General features: G+C 31.9%; 2 protein-coding genes across 3 annotated transcripts in view; one reads left to right on the forward strand and one right to left on the reverse strand.

The window, feature by feature from the left end:
- LOC130445432 (uncharacterized) overlaps nt 1-11,023 on the forward strand; it is a 37,405-nt gene extending 26,382 nt beyond the window's left edge. The window contains exons 4-5 of the mRNA XM_056781044.1: nt 2,502-2,580; nt 7,968-11,023. Coding sequence (XP_056637022.1) covers nt 2,502-2,580; nt 7,968-7,973 — 85 coding nt within the window. The 3' untranslated portion in view covers nt 7,974-11,023. The remainder of the gene's footprint in view (nt 1-2,501; nt 2,581-7,967) is intronic.
- Nucleotides 11,024-13,003: 1,980 nt separating this feature from the next.
- Nucleotides 13,004-18,615, reverse strand: LOC130445446 (STAM-binding protein-like A). Of its 2 annotated transcripts, none has more exons than XM_056781065.1 (8): nt 18,286-18,473; nt 17,955-18,240; nt 17,575-17,774; nt 16,609-16,786; nt 16,394-16,531; nt 15,412-15,524; nt 14,657-14,759; nt 13,004-13,713 (listed from the first exon to the last, which is right to left on the reverse strand). In XM_056781065.1, exons 1-8 carry the CDS (start codon nt 18,402-18,404, stop codon nt 13,648-13,650), a joined length of 1,203 nt encoding a protein of 400 aa, XP_056637043.1. In that variant the 5' UTR covers nt 18,405-18,473; the 3' UTR covers nt 13,004-13,647. The 2 variants fall into 2 exon arrangements, with proteins under 2 accessions (XP_056637043.1, XP_056637051.1); XM_056781073.1 differs by having other exon boundaries at nt 13,006-13,713; nt 17,955-18,222; nt 18,286-18,615.
- Nucleotides 18,616-22,545: the final 3,930 nt, after the last annotated feature.

Below are 22,545 nucleotides of genomic sequence, written 5' to 3' on the forward strand. Positions count from 1 at the left end.
TTAAGGAATTAGTAAGTTGTTTACAATTATTCCGTTGAGTGTTAATATTATTTTCGTTATCTAATTATATATTTAAGATTCCGCTGATTATTTCATCACTATCGCTCATGAAAATAATTTAAAATCAATGTTTATAATAAGGAATTTGCTCGCAATGAACAGAATTTAACTATCTTCACCAAAATCTTATACTGAGGCGTTTGGAAAGGCCCTTACAGATTGTTCATCAACTCGAGCTCTGCTCTTCTGGTCCTTTTTCCTCATGTTGCCACTAAGTTTATGAGTTCATAATACGCACTTATGATGTAGAAACTTCAAGGTTTCGAATTTCACTTCCGGCACAATGCGAAACTGTTCACTTCCGAAACCCGTGCGTATCCTACTGACTGCGCCAATTATAGATTAAAACTTCAAATTTGGATTTTTTAAAACAAAATTACAATTATAAATATATTTTTATTAAGTAACGTAAGAACAAAGAATGAATTATTGAAAGAAATGTAGTTTTTGTTATCGTCTGTGTTTCCTCAGAGTCATTACATTTATTATATGCCGTCAGCTGTTATTTCATATGTAACTAATATGAGGGCACAATCCCTTACAATTTTTCACATTTTTCTCGATGCGCAAATTAACTGAATCAATTCTGTCAAATTTAAATTCTCAAGGGTCTTACTTCTTTTGAAAAAAAAGAGAACTAAACAAAAATAAAATATTGAAAGCTCGTAAATGCCACTAATAGAACAATCAAAGCTAATTGAAACTTTTTCCTGTGTATTTTTTTTAGTGTACAATGTTTCAAAAGTTCCAACGCTTCGCAGTTTACTTCAACTGATCTAAATCACACAATGTTCTTGTGTTACTACATAATTTATTGTGCCGAAGTCTGGAAATATTTGAAGAATATGAGTAATTATGTCAAGAAATACTTATTCTGAGAACAGAAAACCATTTTACAGTCATTCATTCAATAATAGCTTTTCAAAACTCCTGTACACTTTTCTCAATAAACAATGTTAACGTTTCTCAGTCAAATAACCTAAATACCAGGACTTAGGTGTAACTCAAAATAGATCCAGTCCTGTAACTTTCCAAAGTGTTGTTTGGTGTTATTAGACCTAATTTTGAATTTATTGACATAAGATATCAAATGGTGGAACAGGATATGAAAATGAAACATTCGAATATAATACAATGTACATTTATATGGATTTTCTAGCTATAAATTCATATATCTATCAAATATTATTTTTTTTCATCGTAGGGGGCTGTGACGTTGTATAAACAAGACGCATTGACTTGAAATTACTTCCTAATATGATTAAAACATATTTTATAGGCCTTATTGACTATAATTAAAGATGCTAACACCGAAATACCTGGTACCACTATGAAGAACCTAGTTTCCTGGATCGTGACGAGAGCTAGCGTTTCATTTTAAGCCAGAGAAGACGTGGATCAGCATACAATGGAATCACGCGTTGTCATTTTCTCTTATTAAATTAAATACTGTGTCCATAGCAGGAAACTTTATGTCAGCGTATGTTTCAACATTCGAAGTCTGATCCTCTTCGAATTCTTCAAGCACGAAGACGTGTACTGGAAAATGTTCCGTAGCCTATATTCATTGAGATCAAACGGTCTGAGCGGCACACGAAGGATGATTCTACTCCACGATAACCGTCACTTCCAAGGTCACTCAGAATGTACTGGTCAAATTCAAGTGAAAGCAGCATTCTGCAGCCAAGTCGTCCTGTGACTTTGATCTTGTAGACATATTCTGACTATTCTGACATTTTTCTTCAAATATTTTTACTATCCTTTGTTCACTTATTATGTCTCAGTCACAACGTTTTCAAAGAAATTAAATTGTTGTCGACCTATCTAAGCGTCGGTTCTAAAACTCTATCTACATCCTATAACGACTACTTAGGTTAAAGTCAAAGTAAATTTTAGTAAATTTGTGGCGATAATATTCTTAATATTCGCTAGTAAGTTTTTCTAATATCTTTTCAGCTATTTTTTTTATATAGTGCTCACAAAATTACAATTATCTTCCATATCTTTCCTTAATTTTTAGCATAAGCTCCTTTTTACTCAGATCTGTTCTATCTACTCGTTTTCTCTAAATAATAATTTCTACAGCTGCCAGATTAGAGCTGAGAAAATATTTGAAAAACTTAATAGGCCGAATAGCATTTTTACAATATGTTTGGCCTGCTAAAAAAACATCTAAAAGAGAAGTAGTGTAAATTCGAAGGACACAGGAGAAGACTGGATCTTATCATAGATATAGGAACCCTGCCAACAGGAAATATTTTGGCACATTAAACTATGGGATAGTTGTGCTCACGCTTCTATGACCTTCAAAAAAAAACCTCAATGGTACCCATTGTTTCGTATTTGAATATTCCTCGTATTATATAATTGCAATCAAGATATGTTTTATTTTGTTATTTGGCATATTTTTGTGATTTATAATGAGTTTGATTTTTTTCTAGAAATCGTTACGGCAATAGAGAAATGTTGGTAGAAGATGATTATTGCGAGAAAAGTATAAACGATTTAGAACATTTTTCGGTAAGTTAATATTTGAGGCGTAGAATTCCAAAACCAGCCAAGTCCATTTTTAAAAATTTTTCACAGCTGGCCGATAAAGGTCACATATTTTTGTGTTATCTGTGAACAGCTAATGTTATCTCTTCTTTTTTTTCTTTGCCACTTAGATACCAGTCCTCTAACAGAAATACAAATTTTTCGAGAAAAAAAAATTAATTTACCTAAAAAAAATCTTCGAATTGGACTTGGCTGGTTTTGGAATTCTACGCCTCATTTCAGTAATTATTCGACAATTCAAACTAGGTACTTCAAATATAAGCGAAAAAGGGAGCTATAAAGAGTGCCTAAATGGAATTATAAAACTACATTTTCTTCCAGTGTATGCAGGATTTTTCATATGATATTATCCAACAAATCTAACATCCTATCAAAACAAAGAAAAATAAGGAAACTGGCACTTGTGAATAATAACTCACTGTACACTGTAACACATAAACGTGCAATCTAGTATTTACATGTATATGTAAATATAAAGGGTAGAGGTACAGAGGAGTAATTCATATGGAAGAAAAGTTATAAAGTATAAATGATAAATAACAGTTTAAAAACCTTCCTGAAGGGAGCAGGTGTAGACAAAGGAAGCAATATGATCCTAGTAATAGCATAATAATAATTAAAAATGCAGCATAAAACGCACTTAGCTTGGCATTTAGAGCCATGTCGGCCCTGTCCTCTTTGTACTCCTAGAGTCTAGGACCTAGACAGAAAGGCAGGAGGCGGAGACACGAAGACGTTGCATCTCTTAATATTACGTAATTATCGGAAAAGCAATTTCAATAAAATCGACCTTATTTGTGACATATTGACGTATTGGCGAAAATTACGTATCACTAGATGGCGCTAAATTTGGCTTCTATAGTGGTGAACAACAATATAATTTGTAAGGGTGTTTTTAGTGATTTTAATAAGGTTTTCTCTATTGTTGTGATTTCTCTTATTTCCTAAACGTGTTTTTGTGGTTAGAACAAAAAGTTGTGCTTAAGATTCGATCTAAAAATAACGAAAACTGAAATAACAGTTTCTAACATCATGGAATACCCTATATTGGAGTCAGAAGTAGACCACTAAAAGAAGCTGTTTTTAAAGCGGGACATATAGTATTATGTAACCTAAAAGGAACAGAAATCATTGAAGTTTGTGTCTACAGAGGTCAGATCTAACTGTCTAGTCTCATAAAATTGTAATTAATTTGAATGATGTAGTTAAAGATTGGAAATGCATTTGTTCATGTAAGTACGGGAGGAAGAGACTTGAATATCTACACGAAACTACCAAAAAAATGCACAAAAGTTTTATTGGCCACTAGAATGGAATTTTAACAAACAGTATATTTGTAAAAACTTTTCCACGTTTTTATTATTTTCGAAGTCCATCTTATGGATGTGTGGTTGTTTTTATCTAAGCAAAACACTTTAAGAAGGTATACTATTTGACTATTTAGACTTTTTATTGTTTATAAAACAACAAAACTAGTTTGTATTATGGCTTGATTGTTTACCTCTATTGAAGTTTCAGAGAAAATCAACAGATGCCGCGCTCAAGGAGACATTAATAGTCTTCTTTTAACAAAAGAAGACATTAAATTTATTAAAATTGACTTTATGGAAAAAAAGAAAGTGATAATACTAACTGATTAACCATTTAATCAAATTAAACTTTTTCATTTATTAAAAACATTTTTTTAAGTTTTGAATTTGTAATTAATTATGCTTAGTAACCAACTTTCTCTAAAAACATCAAACTTGATACAAAATAATTTTAAAAGTATGTGTAATAAGAGATATTTAATCTCAGATTTCGCAGTTTATTTTTTCAAGTTAGTTATTTACACAACGAATTTCTTTTAGTATAACAATACCAAAAATCCTTAGTAGACGAATTATCATTATACCTGTGCATTGTATTGAATATAAATGATCAGATTGATCTAAAACTAGCAATTATTTTATGCACACCATGTACATATCGCTTTTCAATGTACCCATTATAGTCGTTGTTTGCAAATAAAAACATGTGATTATTATAATTGCAGTAGTCGTTTTACGATGAATAATTTTTAACAAATTATTACTTGTGGTGTTTCTAGATACAAGTATCACAGATTTTTTTTATAAACAACTATGCAATTTGCCTGAGACCATCAACCCTCCTTTTTTGTCAGACATTCATGGTGATCAAGATGTCTTGTCACGCATTTACAATGCACTGGAAAGTAATGATATTTTCTACAATCACTCACGGTACAGGTACACATATACGCCGTTTGCTTATGCGCAGTAGTGTTTCTAACTCTCAAAAATTTATCACTCCAAAGCCCTAATCAAAAACCCCTAAAATACCCACAATTATATAACATTATATAATAAATATTTTTAAATAAATAATACCTTCAAAATAATAAAATACCCTCAAACAAATATTAAATTTTAAACTACGAATAAATAATTTCTTTCAGTCACTTAATTTTTAATTCATTTAAGTAACAAAACATTTTCTTCAAATCTAATTTTTTAAAATCATAGATATTGACAATAAATAATTTTCTAGGACCTGTACTTTTACTGCTTGATTTGATATAAATAAGTTATAAAAATCCCTAAAAATATAAAACCCCTAAAAACTTTTAAAAGATTTAACTGTAACAAAATATTCTGATCCTAGAGCTGCTCCTAATGTTCCGAAAATCAAGGCAACCTACAAAAAGATTTATTACCCAATTATTGAAATTTTAACTTTCAAAAATTTACCTTTGTAATTAAAAACAGGTTGTCAGAAGCATCAGAAATAAATTCGTATATAGTTGTTCCAATATAAATTGCAGAAGACAGTTATGCGAGGAATAATCAATATTTCATAAATACGCACGACACTCATACCAAATTAAGAAATAAAAAATAATGTTTACTCCCCGTATAAAATTCGGTAAACATCTAACAAACCGTCAATCCACGTGAACTTGATGAATGTGTGTCAAAATTAGAGTTAATATGAGCAAACGTAAAATCAGAATTAGTAAAATGTAATCAATCTCCAGAACTGAGTAAAGAGGTTGTAGAGCTCGTAAAGAAAATTTCTAGCAGCAGACCGCCAAGAGTTTTGAAAAAACTGCGTTGAACATGTTATCAAAGAAAAAGATGAATATGTGGTATCACCTTCGTTACAACCCTTCATAATTCAATCAAATGATAACTCTAGTTCAGACATTTCTATCTGCCATTATCATTTATAAAGATTCTTTGGAATTGAAATGTTTGTTTTCTTTTGTTTTATTTGCAACGAATTTATTTTCTTTTATTGTTTTTGCTTTAAAATTTCGTTTTCCAGAAAAAAAACGAATTGGGTAAAAAAAGGGCCCCGTTCACGTCTGGTACCCTGTTTAAACCAAACTTCATTACAAGCAGGTACATTTTACTCGTCTATTTACGTTTTATAATTTAATATTCAGTTGCTTCAAGTTAACAAGGTATAGTAATGATTTTTTTCTAAATTCCAAGTAGGACTAAAATTAAGTGCATCTGTCTAAAGAACGGCGTATAATGCCGTCCAATTTATAATGATAATAACGAAGAAATAGTGTTTTAGAAGAAAAGCAATTAAAATCAAGACGGAAAACGCAAAAAAAATTATATTTTGAAAAAATTCTACATACATAATCCCAAAAAAGATCACGTGAAAATCATAAAATTTATTTATGATACATATATGTGAATAAAAGTGTATAATATTTTTCAAAATTTTGTATCGAAATGAGCAATATCTTATACGAAATACGAAAAATCAATATATGTATTTCCATCCCTATATTTTCATAATAATTTTCATTTACCTACACCTCCACATGAACTCGCACAGATACGAATCGAAAATTTGCCTACCCGTTCCCAATTCGCGTCGATTTCTTCTCTTGGCATTTCGCCACATGGACTCAACTCGCTGCGTATGAGCTCCGGTTTTGGGATCAACAAAATTTTCAGAGTGCTGGAAATTCATGCCTGGCAGTGTAGGAATCGCCCCATACGACTTCCATTTATCGATATTACCGTTGTAACTCTCTCAATACTTTCACTAATAACTGCCATAAGAGTAGCTTCTGTTCTGTACGGGGCCGCGTATAAAAAACAGTCACCATCTTCACGGCATATTCCTCCAAAAACCCATTGACGAGAGTACATCCTACCGCATTTGTACTTTCTTTTCGAGAAGCACGACTCGTCAATCTCCACAGTCATGCTGGGTCCCCCGATCTTCCATAGCCAGCTCTCGTTCTAAAAATTTGCACGTGGCCAGGCATATATGAAAAAAGCGATGGTCTTTAATGATAGTCTAGTACCCTCCAACCATGTACGGATCCTTAGTCCCTTCTCCTCCATACACGAGCACTTCTTTATCTCCTACACGTTCTAACACACCGAAAATGTTTAAAACGGACATGTCTTTGTTATTAACTAACCGCAACTGAAGAATAATTCGAACCGAAATCCAAATTGTGAAACGAAACCGAAATTCAATCAACAAATAACAATAACAATTATCATCAATCCAATGCAAGCTTACAATTTTACAAAATTTTGAAAAAAATTTTTTTTATTAGTCTATCCGCCATTTTTTATGTAAAATAGACTTCCACTCCATCCAGATACTTTTATTATTCATACTTCGCAATTTCCGTGTTGGTGGTATAACGAATAAATACCCGATTGCCATTTAACAAATACTTTCTCGCATAAGATATACATATTTTCAAAAGTATTTATAAAAATAATAAATTTATAAAATGAGGTATCTACGCCTATGGTAGATCAAACAAAATTATTAGAAAGGGTTTTTATAATGTGCAATTGATATTGGAAGAACTATACATCTACTTTGTCGAGCACTTTTGACTTCTTTGGTATAAATCCTACTGTTTTCCTCTTGATAAACATTACTAATTTTTTAAATTTGCTAATGTCAATGTTATTTTTCAAAATCACTGTTGATTGAGTATTTTGGCCATAAAATTGGATTTAGGCCGTTCTTAGCAATATCTGGGATATATGCCAACAGAACCGTCTCTGAATAATGTTTTTTTTTGTTTATAATTACACCAATATATAAATTATACACTCAAAAAATATTTTTAACACGCTTTCGCGTGAAAAATCACTTTTAACAATGATGACTATCATAAAAAAGGGTACTTTTGATGGCAGTTTTTTTCCTTTGAACAGATGAATGAAAGTCGTTTCCTATTCATAAATATTGTTTCCTGTTTCATTTTTAATAACTTACGGTATTTTAATTGAGATGTGCAGAAAGAGACTTATCATTACTTGTTTGATTTCTAACACATTTTTTTCAATTTTCAGATATAATCGCTACTTTCTAATACGCTAATAAGCCAGCATTTCATTCCTACGTACAGCCAAAGAGATAATAGTACAGTTATAATATAGCGCGAGATGAGTTTACTGAACTGCATATCAAGATAACCCCACGATCGACCCACCATCAGTTGTCATTAATGTGGATATTTATTTGGATTGTGATTTACTTACATACCTTCTATGAATTTTACAAGGATATTCAATTTATTTTAAACATCGTCTTTTTCTAACTGAAATAACATTAGATTATCAAGGCTAAAGCCATTTTTTGTATGTAAAAGGTGACCGCAACGGGATACATCAACAATTTTTTCTTTTAATTTGCCGTCTACACAAACGATCTGTTTAGATAAATGTAAACTATCTCTCAAAAGTAAATACAAAGTTTCGTTTTCATATAAATATCTAACACGTTTCGGTAGAGAGTAGCTTTCCTGACAAGGTTATGTACTATTTATAGCTTTGTTTTGATTTTTATTGAAATACAAATATAAAAAAGTTTCAATACCAATACACTTTCCAGTAATTTTCAAATGCACAATATTTGATACAGTAATTTCAATTCATTATCGAAAATAAAATTAATATCAAAGTAACACACTTTGCATACAATAATAAAAAAAATTATTCGTGTCTAATAAATACAAGTGCATTTTCATGTTGATGCTCGTCGCTAGCTTAGAGCGTCAAATAAGGTCACGTGGTATAATTTCGATTAGCGCGCCATCTTATGGTCATGTAACATCAAATATCAGAGCGTCAAACTTCAAAACATTGTTAAAAAAACAAAATATACCACATCTGTCAATTGTCTGTCTAACCTATAAACATAGTTTGTTTTAAAAATAAATTGTTACTTATTAAATATTAATGAACGTCTTTAGTTGAATACCCGATTTAACACCTAAACAATGTTTAGTTTGACGTTCGTTTGACGCTCTAAGCCAGCGTCGAGCGTCAACGTGAAATTACATCTTAACCAGAAGCTAATAATTCGCCCAACCAACGTTGCCAAATGTAAGTTTGCTTAGAGCGTCAAATGAGGTCACGTGTTATAATTTCGACTGGAGCGCCATCTTAAGTTAATGTAGCGTCAAATTTCAGAGCGTCAAACTTCAAAACGTTGTAAATAGCAAAATATACCACCTCTGTCAATTGTCTGTTAATCTATAAATATAAAATTTGTGTTAAAATAAATTATTACTTATTAAATATTAATGAACGTCTTTAGTTGGATACCCGATTTAATAAATAAACAATCTTTAGTTTTGACGTTGCATTAATTTAAGAAGATGCTTCAGTCAAAAATTGTATCTTGTTTGACGCTCTAAGCCAGTGACGTGTTAACATGAAATTGCACCTTAACCAGAAGCTAATAATTCGCCCAACAAACATTGCCAAATGAACCCCCTAGTTATTTCTCGGTATAAATTGTTAACGGGTTAACCCGATTTTGGAAAGTAACCTGATTTACGTTCACTGTTACTAATCGGAGTAATCGGGTCAGAATCCATATGATAATCCTTTGTGGTTACAAAGGATCATCATTATGATATGGTTCTAAAGGCTTTTCGGATCTTCCGATCATGGTTTGATTGTTCGGAAAGTAATCCGAATCATGTTCACTGTTGTTCTGAAAGTGACCGAAGTAATCTGGATCATCATATGTTAGGAACCTACCGAATTGTTCGGAATCTAATAAAAAACTAGTTCTGTGCTATGATCGGCAACTTAACCTAGCCTAACCCAAATAGAGAATCTTAAGATAAACAATGAATGGAAATACATCGAGAAAACGATAAAGAAAACCGCAGATAAAATAATAACAAGGAGAGCAAAGAAGAGAAAGTAGAATTGATTCGGCAGAGAATCAAAAAAATGGAAATGAGAAAACATATTAAACAGAAAATGTTTCAAATGGATGCTGATGAAGATAAGAGAGAGTACAAAAGACAAAGAAGAATAACGTAAAAGTTATGCAGAGTAAAATAGGGAGAGAAATGTCATATTTTTTTGTAATAACCCCAAAATATCCAAGTAACTTTGCTTTAAACAATATTAAAAGTGAAAACTGCTTTTAAATTTTGAGTATCCTCGGCGTTGGTTAGGTTGCTCTAAAAGCACTAAACTAACTCAAAGGTCTATATCTTCTAAGTCTTTCTTTCAAACCGATATTGTCAAGGAGCTGGATAACCTCCATATTAACCTGATAATGGGGTCTTCATTCATAACTCTTGGCTAATTTCTTGATATATTCGTCAACAGTGTCCATTTCCAGGTCCCTTTGGAGGTCACTATTGCCAATGTTATCATCCACTATGTTGATCAGTGCTTTGTTTTGGAATTTTTTTCCTTCATAATTCTTGGCTAATTTCTTGATGGTCTCGTCAACAGTGTGCATTTCCAGGCGCCTGTGGAGGTCACAGGGACGTGTACCATCTACTATGTTCCTTATTACTTTGTTTTGGAATCTTTGACTGATTGTTAAGTTGCTTGTGTTGATGCATCCTCATAATTGGATACCATACGTCCATACAGGCTTAAGTATCTACTTATGAAGCATAAGCTTATTATGTAGAGAGTGGAGTTTATTCAAATTGGCCAGTATATTTTTCTATATTTCAGTACAAATTCGTTTTTTTCTAATTAGTATGTACTTTCCATCAAGTTTGGCATCTAAGGTAATAATAAAGTAATAGTATTTTGATGATATTTGTTTTAATGGAAATGATATTTCTGACTAGGTTAATATCCTTATCAATTTTTTTATAGTGTATATATGTGTAATTGTCCAGGACGTATCCGTTTTTTGTAGACATCTGATAGGTGGACATATAACGGTAAATCAGGGTCATTTTAGTGAAATAGTTTAGTTGCAAAATAGATTGGTTATTATTTTTTAAGTTGCCATAATAATATAGTTACCATTTGATGTAAATAATATAGAGTATAATTTTATTTTTATTGATTTAAATGCAAAGATAATCAACATAATATATATTGTATAGAATTAGAAACGGCTAATAAACTATTAAGAATAAGTGATTGTTTTCATTAACCTTTTTAAAAGGCAAAGTCAAATATTTATGACTTACCACCACAAGTAGTGATAAAACATCGAATAAATGATAATGGGAATAAGCCACCAGAAAATGTGAACATCAACAATAAATAAACTCATTTAAGTCGATACATGTTTGTAAGATATTATTAGGCTTTCAAATACAAGGGACGTTTTTTTTTCAACCTCCAATCGCTTCGTGCAGACACTACAGGGACAATAGAAAGCGGGCATGCGCTGTGTGACTGCAAAGCTCTCGGACTACACACTCCGCCATTGTAGACATTCAGGCGTCAGTCGGCGTTGTGCTACAGCCACGTAAACATATCTGCAATTATTGATGCTCCCGCCAAGAGTGAATTGCGAAGTGTGATTCGTTTTCTAAAGGCTGAAGGCCATAGTGCTGCAGGTATCTATCGGAGAATGATTCTTGTGTATAGGGAAAGCTTCATGGGGTATGGTGTTGTGCGTGAGTGGTGTCTAAACTTTAAAGATAGCCGTAATGATGTGCATGATGAAGGAGGTCAAGCACACAAATCTGTCGTTTCAGATGACCTGATTTCTCATTTATTTATTCTAACCTTGAAGTTTTTGAAATTAATTATTGACTTCGCACTACATACGAAGAATTCAATAGAACCTATTTCGTTGCTAAAACGTCCTCTATCTTCGCTTTTTATATAGTGTTAACAAAATTGCAAGTAGCTCTAATAATTTCCTTTCGTTTTAAGCAAATTCTGTATTCTTATTTTAGGATTATTTAGATTTTGTATTTATTTGGGGAACAGAACGAATAGGTTTCAATGCAAATATCGTTATAATTATTAAATTGGATTGATATTGTTCAAAATTGTAACGTAAATGTTGTAACCTTTGTTTAATTATCACTAGTGGTAGGGACAACACACACTTTTTTGACGACGCGTTTACAAACACCATTGATTGTTTTAATCGAAACTGCACGTACTATACCGTCACTACCTGGATGAGTGGCCACGACACGTCCCAATTTTCATTTCAAAATAGATTTTCATCGATTAAAATGACCATAGTGCCGATGGTTAGGTGGAGTTGTCGTATTCGATGCCCTTTAGGTCTAGTTTATAACTGGTTTAAATATTATTTGTACCATCTCGTCCAAAAATGTAGCTGGATCTGTTGAATTCGTAGCCAGCGAGATAATCTGCAATAAGGTATATCGCGCCAATCACTTTCCAGAAGAGATGTTGACATTGCTCCGATTAGAAAATGACCTGTGGTTGGTGGCTCTAGATTATTAGGATCTTGGGATGAGGGAAATATTGGTCTGGAATTAAGACAAGCTCAAATGCATGTTAGCAATGTATAAAACTCTTCGTATGTTAGAGAAGCATCCCCAACTAAACGGCGAAGATGATGTTTAACACATCTAACCGCTCTTTTCCATGAAATGGGGGGATTTTGTTAGTATGAAATTAAAATTTGTCTTTTGATTTGAAAATTTATCTTTAATATTATTTTGAAAGTTTTGTAACTGAAAAATCTCCCGTTCGGCACCCGCAAAGTTAGTTCCGTTATCCGAATTAATATCAGCGATATTACCTCTTCGAGAAATAAAATAAAACGTTTCACTGAAGATAAAAATGCTTCTGTTGTTAATTCGCGTATTAGTTTTAGATGTATTTCTATAGAAGAGAAACAAATAAAAAGAGCAATATATGCCTTTCTTTTGTGCATTCCGAATACGGCTTTCTTTAATTAAGATAGGGCCGGCATAATCAACCTCTGAAACATAAAAGGGACGCAATGGTTGCACTGTTTGCTTTGGCAATCATGGATTTAAGCTTCATTTTATTCAAATCTCTTCTATCTACTCATTCCTTGTTCAGTAATTTATATCTATGTTCCAGTTTTCTTCCTTATTTTATTATTTTTTTTTCACAGATCCACATCTACCAGGAGTTTGACTACTACCAAGGATCCAACCAATACACTACTATCAACACACGAAATTCAACTCCAACAACTTGGAATTTAGTTGATGTCTACAACCATCCCAGCTTTTCATAGATAAGTCCTAGTTTCTATCTTTAGCATATATAAATTTGAGTTTGTTTTAATTGATAGAACTGCCTTTGTTCGTTGTGCTTTCTTGGATAATAATAAATTTATTATTTGTTGGAACCTTCTTCTTTTTACCAATAAATAATAATTTGGAGAATCGAGTCCGGGGATAGTTCATTTATTAATTCAATTCATAGGATGTTTCCAGCTTTTACACCTTTTTTTATCCATTTTAATTTCGTTCCTTAAAAAGCGTCCAATTCAGTACCAATTGTTCACTCCATCTAAGTACCAGTTATTTATGTACTTCCACTAAAGCCGATTACCATTTCCCGAGAAAGAGTCTTCAGCCGGGGAAGTAAGCTTAGGATATATTTCATAAAAATTAACATAAAAAACAAATATAAACTTTATTATTAAATAAATAAACATACAATGAAGCAATCTGATTTTCTACATATCCAAGTCTCGATTTCAAAAAAACCGAGATGTACTGGAGTATTTGAAATCATTAGAAGCAGTTTAATTCATATAAAAAAGCTCTTTGGCAGTTCAAGTTTATTTCTTCCGTAGATCCAACACTTCTACCGATGCATTGTTTTCTATTCTAACATGGTCGGCTTCCTAAAAAAATCAATTAGAACAATTTGTCAATTTATTGTTCAGTAAAAATAGTCAATTAAACACAATGTTAACTATGTTATTTCTTTTCAGTGGAACAAGCCCAATTTGAGGCCTCGGTTGCTACACTTAGCAATTGTACAAAGTCAGCCGCCTAGTTTGACACCTACATTTTCAAACTGATGCAGCAACAACTAGAATAATACATCAATAAGTTCACTATCGATCCTGTTCATATTTGGCAATTCTAGAACTAGTGAAATAATTTCTGTAGATTTAACAACATACTTTTCGCCAGTAATTTTGTCTCGCCTTCTTTAGTTTCATAGTAGAATAAGAAATGAGTAACAACACCTCATTTGGTATCACATGAAATGTTACTACTATCATTGGCACTACGGCCCTCAAAGAGCCTTCGTCTTGTCCACCACATTCCTCCAGTTATCACGGTCCAGCGCTCGACGTCTCCACCCCCTCACACCAAGCTCCCGAAGATCCTCTTCGCATCATCCAGCCATCGTTTGAGCGGTCACTGGCACTCGGCCCCCCGCTCCTCAGGCATACGCTCCAAGACTTCTGTCACGAGGCAGAGATCTTCATAGAGCCAGGTGCTCCTCGCGACTGTTCAGCACATAACAAACATGGAATGTTAGCCCTAAGATAAAACACCTCTCTAACCAAGACCCAACAAAGTGAACCAATATTATATGCAGATTAGTTGATTCCAGACAAACAACCCCGGGACAGAATCAGAACATAAAAAAAATAAAAAGAGATGTAGCAATGAAGTTGATAGAAGACTGTAAGATAAAAGTGTCTAATATAATGAATTATTGTTAGAAAAGAAAATTTTTGCTTATTTATTGAAATTTTTTAGCAAAAACGATTTTTTTAAAATAACTATATTAAGAATGACAAACTTTTTAATTATTAGAGAATTACTTACTGTAAAAAGTGGTGGATCAGTTGGATGTGGATGGAATCCATCTTGGTTGCAATTTGCAATGAATTTCAAACCATAATCAGGAGTTAAAATAAATATCCCAGTTCTAAAAATAAGAATAAACAATTCACAGGATAAAATACAATCTAACCTAACCATTATTTGAATTTCAATATATTTAAGGTAATTATGAATAACAACTCCTTTAAATTATCCTTGGTTATATTACGCTATACTGAAATTCAATTAATATCAAATATGCCAAATTTGAATTCATTTAGGAACATTTTATTTGATGATTGGTGATGTGTCCATTCCAAATGACCTCTAGAAAAGTCATGGTCTTTGATGCCCTGAGGTTAACAGAGATTTAGTTGAAGGTACTCTGGATTCAAAATGTTCTTATCATATTGCTTAAGTTAACATCAACATAGAAAATATTAATGAAGCAAAGACATAGCAAGCCTTTGTATGCAAAAATCAGTCCTGATTAACATCAGTTGTCCTTCGACAGACCTGAAATGGTTTGTGAAAATTGGCATAGTAGCTGCAGCAATTTCATTAGAGATAAGAATAAGATTTTTGTGATATAGACCATAACAGAAAAGAAAAAATTGATTTTCAATACCAAGAGTATAATTCAAAATTAATTAATCATTGATATATAAATAAAAGGGGTGGTGTGGATAACAGGATAATACACAAGAAGACAAAAAAATCATCCATTTAGAATTTAATATGAGTTACTTCTTACTTACTCATTATACTTGGGTGAACACACAATGGCAATGGCTTCAGGCATCAGTAATTGATAAGGGCAATGTGTGTGAAGATCTACACTAGAAAGAAATGCTGTTTGAGTAGGATGTGTCTGAAAAATGAAGAAAAAAAATGTAATTTAAATGATTAAAATATCCTACTTAGATAAGTTAGAATACTAAACTTAGATCAGAGCTGAAGCCTTTAAAAATGGTAAAAAGTGGAAAAATAATAATAGAATGAAACCCATAGTTTCTCTACTCTGTCATATGTTAGCAGATTTCTCTTTTTATTGTGATTCCAACAAAATGTGTTAGTTTGTTAATCGTTTTTCAATTACAGCTTCCCTTAATTCATAGGTTCCTCTTAATCATCTCCCGTACTAATGGAATTCAAGCAGTGGTACACAAGACAGTGGTACACAAGACAAAAATATTCACCTCAGACAAACCCCAAATCAGAAAAAATCACAAAGCAAATTGGCTTCAAATTAGCCAATGCTCTCAGAATATGCAAGAAGCTAGAAGTGTGCCAAATTTTATTCACAATTTTGAAAAAACAACTTTTATTTTATACATTTTGTTTATTAATCATTAGAATTCATTTCAACATTAAAACAATAATGAAAGGGATAACAAAATTAGGTAAGATTAAAAATAAATTTGTAAAAATTTTTATAAATGCCCAAACGTCGGGCAAATTCCCTGGCTTTTGCCCTTTTTATTAATGTACAACCCCATTGGGGATTTGTCCGGCTCACATCACTATTATTGGAATATTTAATTTATATGTTTTACAACAAAATTTTTCGTATAAGGAAAGTGTCATATCTAAGTGTTAGTTATCTAAAATGAGGTAATAGTTTTGAAAATATTGGTCGCAATAAATACCATAAACTGTAGTGAAAATATTGTAGTTAAAACCATTTTTGATAAACATAATAAAATACATAAAATGAACACTTATGTAAATTCTACTTACATGAATCCATCCAATTGTAATAAGATTATGAACATCTTGATATTCAAATATTTCTTCTTCATTAGTGGTACAACATGAGTCAGATGTTCCTTTTTGTTTAGGCAATATCATATGTGTAATAATTAGTTCATTTTTTTCCTAAAACATTTTTATAATTTAATGAATAGGTATATTGAAAAATAATATTCGATTTATAGTTTTTATATATTATTTACCAGTTTTCCGCAAAGTACCCCACAGGTTTCAATATTTTTAAATGTATTAGACTGGGCAATAGCTTGGAATAAAGTCATAACTTGCACTGGTACTATGACAGGTCTAAGAATATTAGTATCGTATCTAAATATATTTGAAGGTTTTTTGGTTCTATCAATCTTAGGCACCTCAAATCCTCTAAAAAATGAAGTGTTAATCAAATCGATCTTTGAACAATTTAAAAAAAATTTATCAAGTTCATAATAAAATAAACTAACTAAACAAATAAAATTTTTAACAGACTGGATTTTAAATCTGCTAATAAATCGATCTATCCATTAAAACAATTATTAGGTAATAGGTTAAAATACCAAATTTGTTCAAAAGCGGTATATATGTAATTAGCTGTAATGGCGTGAAGTATATCAGGTAAACCAAAAAGATCTTTTAATGTCTGGTTTAAAGAGCATATAGCTCATTTAAATTATGGAGGTACTGAAAAATCAAGTATGGCAGATCTTGCTGCCAGTCATCATGAAATAAATATGAATAATGTACAATTGTTAAAAAATGTATCCAATAATAAATTATTTATTTGAAAGTCTTGAAATTGTTAAATGTAAAAACAGTTTAAATAGGGCCAGAGGTCCTAAGCCTTACAGCCCACTCTACAGTTTAGTAGTTAAGGTATAAATGTGAAGATTCGCACTGAAGAGGTGAAATTATTTTTCACGTAAGAAGGTTCATTGGTAGGAAAATTTAGTAAAAAAAAGGTAAGTCGAGTAAATAGGTTTTAGCTTATCTTCAATATCTGAACATGATTACTTTGTTATGAAAATGGGGGTTAGGCAGTTTAATTGTGTATGTTGGTGCAGTGGTAGTCCACTATAATGTCACATATGTTTTTTTTTGAAAAATATGTTGAAAAATGGAGGAAAGACAAATATACAATGACATACAAGAAAAATATTAAAATAAGAACATACTTATGTACTGCAACAGTTGAAGGTGGTGGTACAGGAGGTATATGAGAAATACTCTCTGGATAAGCAATATTATCTAAATTCTCTGGAACTTTTACAATACTTATAGTTCCCGACAATCCTGAAGCTGTACTCTTTGATGTGCGTTGATCAAATAGTTTATTTTGTTCTTCTGTTCGTTTCAACTCGTTCTCAAGTTTTTTCTAAAAATAGAACATTATAGAGATCAGATTTACTTAAAATATAAGCAACAATATTTCAAATACATGCTGTTTTTAAATACATTCACATCTCAATTATTTCAATGGTTTATATAATATATAATAAAATCATAGGTATATGCATAAAGAAAAAAAATCGTTTAAGGTAATATACAAACTTACTTTTTCTGCTAAATACTGTTGAATATCTGATGTATACTGTTCCAATAGTTGTTGCTTAATTTTTTCAGCTCTTGGTAATATTTCTCTTAAAGTAGCTTGGTTTTTGGCCTTGACATTTACAGCAACACTTGAAAACTGAGGGTGTTTTCTGATTTTTTCGAGGAATAAGGTCATAAATTTTAAATACAGCACATATGCATTTTCAAGGCTACCTTCTTTATAATACACATTAGCCATTCTAATCATTTCTTGTCCAGAACGATAATACCTATATAAATATATCAATCTTATTGGGAGACATAACGGGGAATTAAATTTTGGTATAGTTTACCTTATAGGAGGGACTCTTGGATCTGCCTCTACCTGATTGCTATAGTCTATAAGTTGTTTTAAACGAACCTGCGGTTCTAATGTATCAAGAATGGTATCTTTGGATTTAATATGAGTCATTTTGATTGGGTCTCAGTATTAATTAGTACTATTCACTGTACAAAATAAATGATACAGTTTTGTATACAATGAGTCATATTTGTTATGACTTTTGGATTGACGTTATCTTTTAAATTTGACATTTGCTTCCAATTTCGCCAACTTAAATATAATAAACTAAGATTAGTAATTAATTTTGATTAACTGACATATTTGAAAGCAATTTCTTGACAGTTTCAAATAACAGTCTTCTCATTTTGTGCTTGTGTATAAACCTATAATAGTTACATTCAGCGGGCGTAGCACTTAAGCGGTGCACAGAAAGAACGCGAACATAACGAGCTCTAGACTTTCATAAATATTAAAAATACACTCCAAATTTAAAGCTGTACAGAATAAACGCGAACATGAGGTTGGATCGCTAGTAAACATAACCTTAAAAGTGCTTATATATAAAGAAATTTGACGGTGATCAAAGATTTTAAATTATTTTAATGTATTGTATACTTCACTGTATGAAATGTGTAGAGAAATATATACAGAGCGACATTTGACACGGCGTCGGAGGGTGAGACCCCTCAATTTTAATAAGAATATTTACAGTTACTTCACTACAACATATTTTAAAATAAGCAAAATAGATCCAGACGTATTTTCTAAATATAAATGAATTAATCGGGGTTTATATGATCAACTTTTGAACTTAAGCAGAGACCAACAAAACATTGAATAAGAAAACCTGATTGTTGATTAGATCAGGAAGTTAATCACCAGCTCTTGTCCTGGTATTTTCACATGGGAAAATGATATATATTTATTCTGCCAAATTTTAGTTTTCTTGTACCCAGCAGACTGTTTGTTACCCAAACACTCATGGGCATCTACAAATTTTATTAGCCTTTCACTCAGATAAATCATTTTTCAGGGTATCTGAAACTACAAACTACACTAGAAAAGTGAGTGAGAAAAGTGATCAGCGCGTAAAAAATAGAAAATTGGTTAATTTCGATGTCAAGAGCGAGTTCAAGGACAATTATTGGGTGCGTTATCACAGTTTCTCATCATTTTGAACTATCTTTGACATTTATGAACGTCTAAAGAGTGTCATGTTCGCTATTACTACCTACCGTTAGAGAAAGTGATCGGGAACGTGTTGAACATTCGCTGACAATACGTATTTAATTTCTGTCAATTCTTAGTTTTTGTTATTGTTGTTACTGTTTTGATTAGTTTGTTCAAATGAAATTTTTATTGAACTTAACTAGTGTTACATTATACGGTGATCCTTTGTCTAGATTCTATTTAAAGAATTCGGCTCTCACTCACTTTATATGTATATAACAGACATTATAATTCAAAATGAAATTATGCGAATAATTCTTGGAGCTCCAAATTAATTTTCCTAATCCTCATGACCGAATTCAATTATTGTTTTACTACACCTACTACAACTTAACGTTTGCTCACACAACACAGTTGATGTAACAATTTTCTGGTCTGGCTCTGTCTCAGCTTTTGTTCACTTTTCTCATGTTTTAGTTCTGCTTCTAACACAAATTAAAACCGAAACATGGTGTTCGCTCCCAAAACTGTTGAGTTTGTAACATATTTGCCACCGAACGTCTCCGTTAGTGCTTTTAGAGTTTGTTTGCATTCTCACATGTATTCAATAGCTTTCAAGATCTTGAAGATCTTAGTGCCTTGTGTTTTTTCCTAGTGGTATGGGTGCCTCAAACTATCTGTATTCTAGAAAGAGATATTTCGAACTAGCGATCTTTATTGACTCATGATTGGCAGTAATTGATTATCACTTCGATTGGGATGTCTATGTTCATCATGCTATGTATTTGGTAACCTTTCAGATTTCTTGGCTCTGATTTTTCTATTTGGATAAGCTTGTGGGCGTCGCTAAACGACTTTTTTCTTATTATAAGGTGAAGAGGACGAATGTTTAGTGGTTCCTCTAAAACTGTGAAGGGGCAGTTTGTCATTGTCCCTGTTATATCCACACAGATTAGATTTTGAATTTTGTTCAGTTTTCAATTACCAAAGATGCGTATGTGATCATGGGCTTGATAACTGTTTGGTACACCCAATATACTATCTTAGGCTTAAAAACTGCAAATGTCATCGGTCACTAAACTGATTCGGGATCAGACCCACGAACAAACCTTGTATATTGCATTTTCTATATATCGATCGATTAACTCTGTAACCCATAAACATTTTTCATATATGTAATACTCTAGAGCAGAGGTGGGGAACCTATTTACCATTAGAGGCCACATTTAAATTAGGCAGCAATAAGAGAGGCCGCATAAGCTGATTGACCTAAGAAAGTGACTTTTATGAAATTACTACATTTTTTCTATAGATTTAACAATTTATTGCATTATATAGAAAAAAATAAAATATAATACTACAAAATTTTAAATATAATATAAATATAAAATAATATAAAAATATTATCAAAAAATACAATAAAAGATATTTTTTTATTCACTAAGTTAGTGACTTATTTGGCTTTGTTTTTTGTTTGACAATAATTGTATATTTGGATCAAGTTTCGTAACACACGGCTTTAATTGATCCTCTAAATTTGCATGTGTAATTTGCGTTCTTAAATTTGTTTTTATTTTTGACATGAGAGATAGTGTTGTCTTGCAACAGTAGGTACTTCCGAAGCAGGAAAATAACGGCGAGCATATTCTCGAAGGCATGGATATTCAACAGCATTTTTCCAGATTTCCATGGGATCCTTTTTAGCGTTAAAAAGGGATTTGATGATACTATCCTCCCCTAAATCAATTAACTCCATTTGTAGTTCTGCAGGAGCCAGTTTCATAGTAGGAGTGTGCTCATCAAAATCAGAAAATCTATTAGTATACTCTTTATTTTCACAGTTCTGCTCATTTAACATTTTAGCTAGCTCCGGGAAGTGTTGTGCAGATATTTCCGATCGACATGAAAAATGATAAATTTTTTCTAAACGCTTGGATCTTTTGCCACATTTCATAAATATACCTCGTTTCAACTTGCAGGCAAATATTTAAATTGTTTTATTTTGTCATCATATCAGACACAAATGCAGGGTTTCTGAGAAATACTTCATCTGATAGATCACATTGTTTTCCTTGTTCTTGATAAAAGTTTAAAATTTGTCGTCGTAAAGACAAAACTTTTATCAAAACTTGACCTGTTGAAAGCCAGCAAACCTTGCAGTAGTATGGTAGGTCAACACTATACGTTTCCTCATCTAAAGAGAGCATCTGCTCCATCGGTGCAGACATTGACTAAATTTTCTAAAATATCGGCTTCGCGAGTTCTTCCAGTTAGTGTACCCAACGCAAGTAGTTCTTCGTAACATTAAAAATCTTTAGTTATAGCACGAATAAAATATAAAACTTGTGCCGAATCTGTTTTATCAGTGCTTTCATCTAAAGCAATTGAAAAATAAACATCTTCATTTTGTATAATTGTATGAAGTTGCTCTGTTACATTTTGCGCTAATTCGTGTTGTCGATCTGTTACAGTTCTTCTTGAAAGAGGTAATTGTTTGTATTTGTCGACATTTCTTGGATCTAACATACTCACTGCTTCAACAATACATTCTTCAATTATTTCAATGTCAGTAAATGGTTTACCCCTTTTTCCAAGTATATGTGCTATTTTATACGTAACAGCAACTGCAGCGGAATTTTGATTTACAAAGACACGAAAAGATGCCTGCTGATGATGCTTCTCATTTTTTAATTTTTGAAAAGCAGCTTTTCGTGATTCACTTTCTAAAGCGAAATATCTATGTTTTTTACGAGTCAAGTAGTGTTTATTTGCATTCGCTTTTTTTAAAGTACTTAAAACTGTATTGCACAACAAACACATCATTTTATCTTTCTCAGCAGTAAAGAAAAAATTTAACTCCCATTCTACATTAAATGTTCTGTTTTCATCACCTAATTTTCTTCTCTTACTATTTAACATGATGGATAAAAAAACGAATATCGCATAATATCTTTAACAAAGTGTATACATTCTAGAAATACAATAAAACCGTGTAACTGTTAAGCCGCGTCCACACTATGCCGATCGACAAGGTCGAACGACATAGGCGACATTCGTCTCGTCCACACATAAACTGCTGTGTGGACGTATGTATTTCATC

This window comes from Diorhabda sublineata, chromosome 1 (genome assembly GCF_026230105.1).
Source record: "Diorhabda sublineata isolate icDioSubl1.1 chromosome 1, icDioSubl1.1, whole genome shotgun sequence".
Taxonomy (NCBI): Eukaryota; Metazoa; Arthropoda; class Insecta; order Coleoptera; family Chrysomelidae; genus Diorhabda; species Diorhabda sublineata.